Source organism: Podarcis erhardii, assembly GCF_964252035.2.
Source record: "Podarcis erhardii genome assembly, chromosome: 4".
Taxonomy (NCBI): Eukaryota; Metazoa; Chordata; class Lepidosauria; order Squamata; family Lacertidae; genus Podarcis; species Podarcis erhardii.
The window spans coordinates 36,194,008-36,206,147 of record NC_138508.1 but is presented as its reverse complement, the minus strand read 5'-3'; the positions used below and the strand labels follow the sequence as shown (position 1 = coordinate 36,206,147).

Sequence of the window (12,140 nt, the reverse complement as noted above, 5' to 3'; positions counted from 1 at the left end):
TTCTGGAAGAACATAAAATGCTGCAGGCAATGGAATTGTATTTACTTAGAGAATAAGCCTACCAGAGTTCTGATCATTGCCTTAGCCTTGAGGAAGCATCTTAAGAGGAAACGGTTTTGTTCATAGTCAGCCTTTGAGCTCTTCGCCAAAGATGATGTCAACTGTTTAGAAAACTGAAATGAGGCCACCACACATTCAAAGAGATTGTGTGATGTTTGTCATTCAGGGCAACATTTGTAGCCGTTATCTACTCCTGCAAATAAATACGTTTCAACGATTATGTCGGAAATGGTCTGTTTTCTTTCACTCATTTAAAGATGTACTACTACATGGGTAGCTGTTACAAAAGACAACTTTTAAGCCATACTGAATAAATCAGTGTTAATATGAGTGCCATTACTGTATCACCTTGCCAAAGATTTCCAAATGGTCTTCAGAGAAGGCTTTGAAGAGATTGTAAAATCCATAGGCTTAGGTGATGGCTAAATATGTAAATATGTAATTCATGCCAAGTCTCTTGATTTTGACAAATTCAATCACAGGGATACTTTGAATTCTACTTTGTGTATTTCTTGTTGAATATGTAGACCTGGGCTGGTGAACCTCTGCTCCTCAACGTGCTGCTGGACTTCAAGTCCCATCGTTATTGACCATCTGTCGTGCTGGCTGGGACTGTTAGGAGCTGGATTCCAAAAACCACTGGAAGGCAGCAAATTAGCCAACTGTGACGTAGTTAATGTTGGTCTTCTTCAAATAACAGAGCTTATGTAAAAGTTGGAGACGTGCTATTTTGAGGGAAGATTTAAATTGCTATTTTGAGGGAAGATTTAAATTGTGGTGTATGCAACAAAACCATGAACCACATCATAAAGCAGCAAAAATGGGTAACTTGTGGCATGCCAGATGTTGCTGGAGTCCACTCCCATCAGCCCCACCCACATGGCCAATGGTCAGTGATGATGAGAGATGTAACCCAACAACATTTGGAATGTCATAGGTTCCCATTCCTGACATAAAGGCTTCATCTTCTAAACAGCTGGACAAGCACTGAACTATGATGTGGAGATTAGAATCAAAGGGAGGAGACATTCTGCAAGAGTACAAGTTGTAGAAGATATTGTTTCTCCTGAGGATCCAGACACTGATGATCAATGGAGCATAACTCCAAGACCCTTGTCTACAATCCACATGGGCCCTGAACTGAGCCATGCCTGTTGCAACTCTCAACACTTTTAAAAAGAAACTTGACTTTTTGCAGTTAGGAAAGTAATGGGGAACTGTATTGCGAAGTGCGGAATGAATGAACAAATGATTAAAGGGAATACATTGAAACACCCCATAAGCAAATTAGGATGAATGTTAATCTCCCCACAAACTAATCAGAACAAATGCTCAACAAATATTGTATATAATATAACCTCCATGTAAGTTGCGTGCAAACAAATCAGGTTGAACACTCAATAAATAGGTCATCTGGAGGAGCCATAAACTAATCCAACTGCATTTAAGTTTTGCCTTTTAGGTACTGCTGAAGCAATAGCATCAGTGGGTGTTGGTTCCTCTTGCTTTCTAAGTTAATTAAGCTATCACTTCGTTTGATCATAGCTCATGTGCCATGTTCTTTAGCTGCAATCCTTAGCATACTTGCTTATTTGAAAGTTAAGACACTGAAATCAATGGAAAATCAATGGGACTTCAGAGTAACCTTATTAAGTGATAGGGTGTAACACAGGGATTTATTGAGTGTTATAGATGCTAACTACAAATACTTGGATAAGATCAGCTGTACCATACTCTGATGGGCCATATAAAGAATAATCACGAGAGAAGATAATAGCAGATAATGACTGTTCCAACAGAGGAATTGACAAATCTAAAGAGAAGAGTGGGAGAAGAAATTGACTGGGGTGGCAAGCGCTAGGAAAACTGCCAGTTAATTAAAGAGCTGTAAGTGGCTATAATTAAGGATGACAAGAAGGGGAGAGGTAATTTGCTGGCAGTAAACTAGGCCATAACTAGCAAAGAGCCTGGGGGCCCTTTAAATGAAATATGACATCAACAAGAACATTGAATCAACCAAAACAGATGCCATCAATTTTACATGTTCATGGATCTTTAGCATAGCCACATCTTTAGCAATGGACATTAATTATTTTCCTGTGGTGCTTTAGACATAGGAATTGATTTCTAATGAGAATTGATTTCCCATTAGAGTAGATTATTAAGGGTACACTCAAAGTACCCTTGGCATATACATAAATGTATTTTTCTTTATGCTTTACCAAATACATTGGCTCTCGCAAATTGAATAGACTCAAACTAGGGTAGTATCCAAGTGGATGTTTTGAAATCAGTAGATAAGTTACTTAAGTCCCTGAGGACAGGTGGGTTTACCACGAATATGACTACCATTTGGATATCACTCCTAAAACTTTAGTTTAAGCTTTAGGGGTGATTGAACTTCCAATTAAAGCCTGCGGCTCTCACATTAATCTTTTCCATGTGAGATGTAAAAATATGGGAAGGACTTGAAGTAATATTCCCAGATTGTGAAATTATAGTGCAAAAGTGATTTCATGATTCAAAATCAAAACAATCGTGAATTTTATAGCTATCAGCCTATTAAAAGGAATTATGATTAATCATTTCCATTTTAGCCAATCAATGTTGAAGTGTTTAAAATAATAATTGTAAGACAAATAAAATTAACTTACAATTTTATTAAACATCTTCTCACTCGTTGTTAGAAGGAAATGTCATCCTTAATACTTCCTTTCTAAACTTCCTATTACATTAGCACCCTAGAACTAAAACCATAAAGTCTGCTTATTTCTAGTCCCTCTAGATATGCCAATTACCAGAAAAGAACTGTTAATTTTCTGACTTTTCAGTCAGTTCCCAAAATGCTTTGAGTATGAGACAGAATGTAGGACTGGTTGCCAGAATTTTAACTTGTGCCAGCAGCATCTTAACTCAAAGTGCACACTTACATGTTCCCAAATTTTGCCTCAGTGTGCCATTTCACGTGCTGATGCAATAGGGGCAGAGGCCACATTTACACCATACAGTTAAAGCACTCTTGTACCACTTTAAACATTCATTGCTTCCCTCAAAGAATCTTGGGGACTGTAGCTTGTTGAGAGTTGTTAGGAGACCCCTATTCCCCACATACAGCTACAGTTCTCAGAGTAGCTTAACCAGTCCTTTTTTGGTGGGCTGGACGACAGGGGTACTTATCCCCCTAAACATTATATGAATTTAGGTTTGGCCTCATTAAGGGCAGAATTTCAATATGAGTAGAAAAATGAGAGTGCCCCTAAACATTTTTTAAGAAAAAAAGCACTGAAAAGAGCTTAACAACCAATCCCTCTTTCCAGGGAATTCTGAGACTCATAGCTCTGTGAGGGGGATAAAGGTAAAGGTACCCCTGCCCGTACGGGCCAGTTGTGACCGACTCTGGGGTTGTGCGCCCATCTCACTTAAGAGGCCAGGGGCCAGCACTGTCCAAAGACACTTCCGGGTCACGTGGCCAGCGTGACGAAGCTGCTGTGGCAAGCCAGCACCAGCGCAGCACATGGAAACGCCGTTTACCTTCCCGCTATACAGCAGTACCTATTTATCTACTTGCACTTAAGAGTGCTTTTGAACTGCTAGGCGGGTAGGAGCTGGGACCGAAAGACGGGAGCTCACCCCGCCGCGGGGATTTGAACCACCGACCATGCGATCGGCAAGTCCTAGGCACTGAGGTTTTACCCACAGTGCCACCCGCGTCCCACTATGAGGGGGATAGGGGTGTCCTAAGAATTGTAAGCACCCTTAACTATTGTTCCCAGGATTCTTTGGGGGAAGCCTTGACTGTTCAAACTCACATAAGTGTGCTTTAGATGTATGGCGCAGATATGGTGTGTGTGCAGAAAGGTGCTTCCTCCATACTTGTCCCACACAAGCTTTGTTGGGCAAGGCAGGTGATGTGGAAATTCTGTGGTGTTGGTGGTGGGAATACCTGTGAGAATTGCCGTGTCTCTGTGGAGCTCTTTGGCCCTCTATGAGGGAAGACAAGCACTGGGTCCACCCATGTATTTTCTCCTGCCATGAGCTTAGGAACACATAATAGTTCTGCCTCTGCTGGAGTTCACCTGGAGTCTGTTCCTGGCCCATAATTCACCCTACCTTCTGGTCCTCCAAAACACTACGATTTTCAGTTTGGGGAATTCAATCCTGACAGTATTTTCTACCACTGATGAAAATGGGCCTGCCTTTGGCTTTCCGGTTCCGGTCTGCCTTAATGGAAGCAGCTCCCACGATAGCAGATTGTTGGCGAAGAAAAAAAAAGGATGATTGAGGGTCATTATCCTTGCTAGTCTCTCTCCCCCGCCCCCGGACAGGGGGGAACGGGCTTCACTCACAGTTCATCTCGATACCTGGTTCTCGCTCCAGCATGAAATGTGGGAGGCAGGGAGGCGCTGAGTGCAAAAGCACTTCGCCTACTGATAACCATCCTATGCCGCCACTAAGAAGCAGAGGTACTCCTGTTAATTAGAGCTTAATTTGGACTAATGTACAGGCATGTGCTAGAAAAAATGAGATCACAAACTGCGGAATGGATCCAACTGCAAGGTTGTTAAGGTTTGAATTTGAGAGAAGACTTAATTCATTGTAAAAGACGTGGGGAGGGAGGAGCCTACTGTTTCTCTATACAAGGTTTTTTTTCTTTACATTTATAATTCAGCAGCCTTCCCTGGAATGTTAGTTCAATTTATGTATGTGAAAGTGAGGAAAGAGGGCACGGGATTGCAGATACGGATTTTATACATTAAATGGAACTGTATGTGAGGGGGGGGAAGGAAAAAGGGGAGAAATGCTTTATTTTGCAATATATATATATATATATATATATATATATGCTTTCGTAGATTTTCACGGGTACAGGAATGCAGGTTTTGGTGTCCTCGGGTGTCTTCCCGTGTAAAAGTTGGGGTGTCTAGGCGACGTTTCGACGAGGTCTCACTCGTCATCTTCAGGCTGGTGCTTTCGGCTTCTTGTTACTGGAACAGAGCAGGATCTCAGTGTTTGAGTTCCTATAAATACTGTAGAGGGGGTGTGGTGTATAGCCTCCAATGTTCTGGGCAGAGAGGAAGTTCCCAGGCTAGTGTGCCTTTTCTTCTTTTGTTCCTTAATTACTTGAGAGATATCTTGAGTGATTTCTTGAGTGATATCCTGAGTACCACTTAGGTGGGTCATTAGGTGTGGATTAGTTGTTAAAGTCTTTGTGTCTTGACCTCTTGAACTTTGTGAAGAGGTCCACAAAAACTGACACCCCACAAAAACTGACACCAGATCCAGAGGCACACAGAACGCCAACACCAATCAACCACACCAGACCCAAACCCAGACCCTCTCCACAGATGAATTACAGACACCATCCAGTAGCCAATCCATGGTGGCACCTCCGGATGCTGCACCCCCCTGCAATCCCTACACAGATCTGGCTGACACAAGCCACAAAACCACAGCTCGCCCCTATACACGAAGCCAAGCCAGAGCACAACTAAGTACAGTACAGCCATCTTCTCAGGAAAACTCTTCACAAAGTTCAAGAGGTCAAGACACAAAGACTTTAACAACTAATCCACACCTAATGACCCACCTAAGTGGTACTCAGGATATCACTCAAGAAATCACTCAAGATATCTCTCAAGTAATTAAGGAACAAAAGAAGAAAAGGCACACTAGCCTGGGAACTTCCTCTCTGCCCAGAACATTGGAGGCTATACACCACACCCCCTCTACAGTATTTATAGGAACTCAAACACTGAGATCCTGCTCTGTTCCAGTAACAAGAAGCCGAAAGCACCAGCCTGAAGATGACGAGTGAGACCTCGTCGAAACGTCGCCTAGACACCCCAACTTTTACACGGGAAGACACCCGAGGACACCAAAACCTGCATATATATATATATATATATATATATTTGTTCACATTTATTACTACACAATGGAATACACAGCAGTGCCTGTGGAATTTCCAGGTGGTCTGCCATTTGGTCACTGACATCCATCTGCACAATTTTTCTTCAGGCCATGTCCTGATGCTCATAATTTGGGAAATTGTCATATTATTATTTATTACATTTCTTACCCACCCAGAGGACAGGCAAGAAATCTAATAAATAAGATCAAAAGCTGCTGTTTCCTTATAGTGCTCGGCCTGCTCTGCCACACCTGAAGACATCAGAATCTGAAACAATTAATTTACCAGAATAATATTATGAACAAGGTATGGAACAGGTAGATAGAAATCTCTAACAAGGCTCTGCTGTGAAAAACTATTCAAATTGTGCTTTCACATCCACATCATACGTTTAAAGCACTTATCCCAGGGCCCCCAGGCATGGAATCCTGGGAACTCTAGTTTGTTAAGAATGCTGGGAATTGTAGTTCTGCAAGGAAAACTGCTTGCAGGTTTCCCACGGACATCTGATTGGCCATTGTGAAAATAGAACACTAAACAAGATGGACCATTAGCATGATCCAGAAGGCTCTTCTTAGGTTCTTTTGTTCAAGTATTTTAGTTTAACTGGGACATAGGTCAGAAGTGAATTAAGCCTACAGAAATAAAGATTAAAGGGAGGCATAATAAGAGTGTAAATATTTAAACAGTTGCTTTCCAGATGAAATGTTTTGTGCTCTGTTGCCACAAAGAATAGGGTAAGAGGTTTTTATTATAGGAAAGTATCTTTATGTTAGACATTAGGGAAACTTTTAAATCCTATTTTATCCTTAGACAATGGAACAAAGGGACATTGTAGCATTTTCTTCATGGGAAGGTTTTCCCAGAAAGGTCAGCTGGATACATATTCCGGTATTGGTGTGGTAAATATTTTTTCCGGGTGAGGGATTGGATCTGACGATGCTTAAAGATAACTTCCTGTGTATGATGAGAAAAATGCTGCATTGTAAGAGTAGCTGGTTGGTAGGAAGGTGCCTCTTTGGTGGAAGAGGGACCAAAGTCTCCAGCCTGAGATCAAAACAATGGACCTGTGCAATAGTATAAAACAGTTGTCGCACTGCCAGTTAAATGGCACTAAAGGAGCTTCTCTAGTTATTGAAACAGTGCAAAGCTGTTGTAAATTGATATGATTGAAATACGTTCATCAAACTGAACAAATGTACATGTACTTACTGATTTTGCATAATTCATCCTGTTTATCATGCAAAGAGACAAATGTCTGCATATATACAATAACTCTGCCGACTAGCCAGCAGGAATCATGCTTGCCAACCATGGGTTTTTAAGATTTTGTGAAGCATTGACTACATATTTTCAAGATACATCCTCAAGGACTACAATTTTGGAATTTAAGAAGGGGAAGGTGGGGGGACACTGAGACTCTCAAGGTGCTGTTCTGTACCAATTCCTAAATGCTCTGTTCATCTACCAGATTTTAGACAACCTTTGTTATCACTTGGAAAAGGAAAAGTTATTTGTTCAATGTTATGTCAAAAAGCCCAGATTATTGAACTTGTACCCTTAAGAAGGCCTGGATATCAGCAAAACAGTCAGCCAAATCATGAGACACCAATGCTATTGATTAAACAACTTTATTCCAAAATGTGTATCGGATATTACAAGAATAAGCTCTGCTTTGGAGATAACATTGCTCCAATTATTTGTCTACAAGACATACTTGGTCAAACAATATGATCAGAATAACTATGGAAAAGATATGCAATGCAGAATAGTCACTCAGGAAATAGTAAATGTACAGAGGGAGTAGACTTAAAAGCATGCTGCATAATTGTATAAGCAAATAACTATATAAATGTATTTAATATGTTTTATCTACATTATCTGAAATACTAATTTGAAAATTGTCAACAACAACAAAAACAGTTACTACCATTCTTAAAACATTAATACTTGACTGTCTACGATACCTATGAGGTAAAAACAATACAATAGAATTAAATTTCTGCAAAGCCCTGAGAAATACTTTTCTCAATTCAAAAACAGAGAGACAAATTCAGCATATGAACATAAGACAAACCCTGATGGATCTTCCCAAGGGTTCATGTAGTCCAGCACCCTATTTCTAACCATCGTCAGACATATACCTCTGGGAAAGTCATATGCAGGGCATGAAGCAATGATACCCACACCCCTGTTTCTTTCTAGGCAACTGACATTCTGAAGATGAAGTTTCCACCTCCCATCATCCCTGACCACTGGACATGGTGTCTCCAAAGGCTGATGGAACATTTTTATTGAGCTATCCATCACAATGCCAAGACTTCCTTTACAATTTACTCTGAAGTCAGCAAATTTAGATCCCATCAGGGTATATGTGAAATGGGATCTTTTTGCCCAAGTGTAAATCACTTGACAATTACACTGAATCTCATTTGTCATTTTCTTGCCTATTTGGAGCTCTTTATTCAAACTAATTTGGTGTCATTTGCAAATCCAGTTCCTAATATACTCAAGAACATGCTTAATCCCTTATCTGAAATGCACAGATGAAGAACCAACTTTAACCTCTCTATGAATGCTTCTTATTAAGTTAGAAGCTCTGAAATAACTCTGAAATAAGAAGTGGAAAATATATAATGGTGTGAAAACCGAATGTTATTCCAATTAAATGTAAAGAGAATAACTTAAAAATGAAAAAAAAAAAACCCAGTCCAAAATTTTTTCTTTTCCTTTTTTAGTTTTCATAAACTGTTGCTGGAAAACTAGAGATGATAAATGTTCCCTTCATAAATTAGTCTGCAAGGTGACTACACAGGTATCAACTCCCTCAACAAAAACATACCTATAAAAGCCATTAAATGCTTATAAAAACTTTACTGAATTCTACACAGAATTCTCAATTTTAAAAGTTAAAAAATTGTTTTGTCCTGTATCAAACTGCAACAAATTATTACAATTCGAAAATCACAAAGCATCCTATAGATGGTACTGCATAAAATAAAACATGTATGATATAAATGTTTACTTGCAAAATGTTATGTTAGTATTCTTAAAAAGCTTATGTTTCATGTAATGAACAACAGCTCTAGAGTGTTTAAGTTTCTTTTTGAAAAGTAACAATTATTCTTGCCTGATATTTGTTACACTACTGTTGTAAAGTCAGTTAAATGGACCAGCTCAGACTGATCCAAACTACCTGGGTATGAAACATTCCCATCTGGTTCAGAAGTGTTGCCATTAACCCACTATATAATAGTAAACAAGATATTTTTGTTTCATAGAAACAACTAACATTTGCCTCCACTGGACAAATGGTCTATTTACAGTAACATCGGCTGCCTAACTGACAGCGAGCGTAGGTCATCGTTCACTCATGGAGCTTAATAGACTGGTGATCTCTGCTGAGTCGTTTTTCCTTTCAAGACCCGTCTTATCTGGAGAATGAAAGAGAAGCAACGGGTTATCAACGTTCACCGATTCTGACATTATGGAAAAATACATTACAGTTCCAAATACATCTACTAACACCTAACTCTCATTGAACGTGAGGAGACTTAACTTCCAAGGAAAACATGCCTAGTACAGTGGTACCTCTGGATGCGAACGGGATCTGTTCCAGAGCCCTGTTCACATCTTGAAGCGAACGTAACACACGACTGCGCGTCTCGTCGCTTCTGCACATGACATCATTTTTAGCGTCTGCGCATGTGCAAGCAGCAAAACCCGGAAGTAACGCGCTCTGTTACTTCCAGGTCACCGCGGAGCGCAACCCGAAAATATTTAAGCTGAAGCGTATTCACCCCAAGGTATGACTGTACCAGGCTGACAGTTACACATCAACTGAAATGAACAAAGCTATCTATCCAACTAGGTTTCCAGATAAATTCTGATAGTATAAAAGCCAGATTTCATCACCACAGCTGTACAGTCAGTCAAGTCAACAGGATTGCGATAGTTTAGCTGTTTACTGACCTGCCCATGACGCAGTTTCTAAGAAACGTATAGGGCATCAAGGATTATTCAGGTAAAGGATTATTAAGGTAAATAATCAACCCAAGCTCAAAAGACTGATGTTTACATCCGTAGCTTTACAGACTGGAATAGCTCAGTCAGTAGAGCATGAGACTCTTAATCTAAGTCACGGGTTCGAGCCCCACACTGGACAAAAGATTCCTGCACTACAGGGGGTTGGACTAGATGACCCTCAGAGTCCCTTCCAACTACACAATTCTATGATTCTATGTGCATAATTATGTTGATACCACACATATTTTTATTTTTAGTTGCTCAACATCTCTCAAACCAAGAGTCTCTTCTTAAAAATAAAGTATGAACATTCTATCTAGGAATTAGGGAGGAATTCAGCTCAGTCTGGATTTTAATGTGAACCCACCTAATTTGCAGTGTGCAAATTGAAACACAGTTATCCTTTGAAATTCATAAAATGCATGCATTGGTTATATATATATATACCAGGAAAAATTCATTGCACAAATGTTCATATTAGGAGAAATTTGCACTAAAATGGTGATGAGCTTTGATGCAGATTTTTATTTTTGTAAGGCAAACAGATATGGAAATGTGAAGACTGAACTTAAGACTGGGGGAAAAAAGAGAAACTGAAAGATGCCAAAACTGACAGAGCTGTCCATCCTGATTACCACCCACTACACTTCAAAAGAGCTCCAGCTAGTTGCATCTTTTACCTCAACTCCTACAGGGCCATCAGGTACTAGGTGAACCGGCTGCTCATTTTCCAAGTTCCTGGCACTGGGATCAGCTCCCTTCCGCATCAACAAGCGAACTGCATCCAGCTGACTCACCCGATGCTGCAAGCTGGCAGCTACATGGAGTGCGGTATTACCATTATAAGCCTGGATGAGGTATGAAAGAAACACCATTATTCTTTAAAAAAATGTATATGCAGGATGCTTTGTTCCTTCAAGCAGCTACATGCTGAATTAGACATAGTGCTTTATGCTAATCTCTAGTGCTGGCTCAACAGTAACATACCTTGGCATTGATAAAGGAAAGGCAAGTAGGCAGCTCCAAAAACAAACGAAGGAGTTCCACATTTGCTTCTTCCGCTGCTAAGTGAAGGGCAGAACGGCCACTTTTACGATCCTGTCCAAGGGGGTGGGGAGAAGCCCAATTAATTTTGCACAATAAGCACTGAACCACTTACAAAATGCTAATAATAATAATAAATTGCATGAAAACATAAACTGCTCTACATAGTTTCTTTTATTTGTCCCTACAACTTCAGAGGTCGCCACTAATATTTCCATTTTACAGACAGAAGATGAATCTAGGGGATAACAGGGGCACCTAACGATTCAAGGCTGGGGTGGGCTTTGAAGTTTGGAACCTTTATTTCCTCCTGTCCGAGTCTAACAGTGGTATCTATTGGGACACAATGACTCTAGAATAATTAAGACCAAGTAATTCAAGCTTCGACTCCCAAGAGAATCTAGCTTTCAGTCTACTGCTGGATTTATCAGTGTTTGCACAACCCAGCAAGAGTCACCCATGATGAAATCCCAATTAAATTAATGAGACGCAAAACAATTCAAGCATGTTTACTCAGAAATAAGCCCCAGTGATTTCAATGTGGTTTACTTCCAAGTATGCTTAGAATTGCAGCCTCAGTTCAATGTTAGTTCCATTAAATTTAGTGGAATGTATACCCCTATCCTACACATGTCTACTGACAAGGGCTGATAATAGTCCAAAACATCTGGAGGCTGAGGAAGACTGTCTGAAGCTGGTGCAGATCAACTGTTAAATGTAACACTGAAACAGACGCTAAAAAATAGTATGTGACTCAACTCACTGACACAAATCTGGGCTTGTTATCATGATTTTCTTGCCGTACTTACTCTGGCTTCAACAGAGGCCCGCATCTCAATGAGAAATTTGATGGTGTCTGCCAACCTCTTGCCTTTCAACCTTAATTCCTGGACCTCAGGAGTGTGAGGTGACTGCTGGCTCTCTATGTCATGTACCACCGCATTATGGGCCATCACTGCACAGTGCAATGCTGTCAAACCTAATAATGAAACACAACAAGTGAGCAATTTTTAAAAACAACAACAACACTGTTTTGAATGACTCCCTTCTCCAATGACTGACTCAGAAACTTTAGTCAACCCAAATACCAGTAAGCCAG

The 12,140-nt window shown here is 40.2% G+C and overlaps 1 protein-coding gene across 2 annotated transcripts in view; it reads right to left on the bottom strand.

Annotated features, from left to right (window-relative positions):
* Window positions 1–7,583: 7,583 nt before the first annotated feature.
* NFKBIZ (NFKB inhibitor zeta) overlaps window positions 7,584–12,140 on the bottom strand; it is a 39,150-nt gene continuing 34,593 nt past the window's right edge. For both annotated transcript variants that reach the window (XM_081859709.1, XM_081859708.1), the window contains exons 9-12: window positions 11,851–12,020; window positions 10,985–11,095; window positions 10,678–10,845; window positions 7,584–9,405 (exon numbers count right to left, since the gene is read on the bottom strand). In XM_081859709.1, coding sequence (XP_081715835.1) covers window positions 9,352–9,405; window positions 10,678–10,845; window positions 10,985–11,095; window positions 11,851–12,020 — 503 coding nt within the window. In that variant the 3' untranslated portion in view covers window positions 7,584–9,351. The remainder of the gene's footprint in view (window positions 9,406–10,677; window positions 10,846–10,984; window positions 11,096–11,850; window positions 12,021–12,140) is intronic.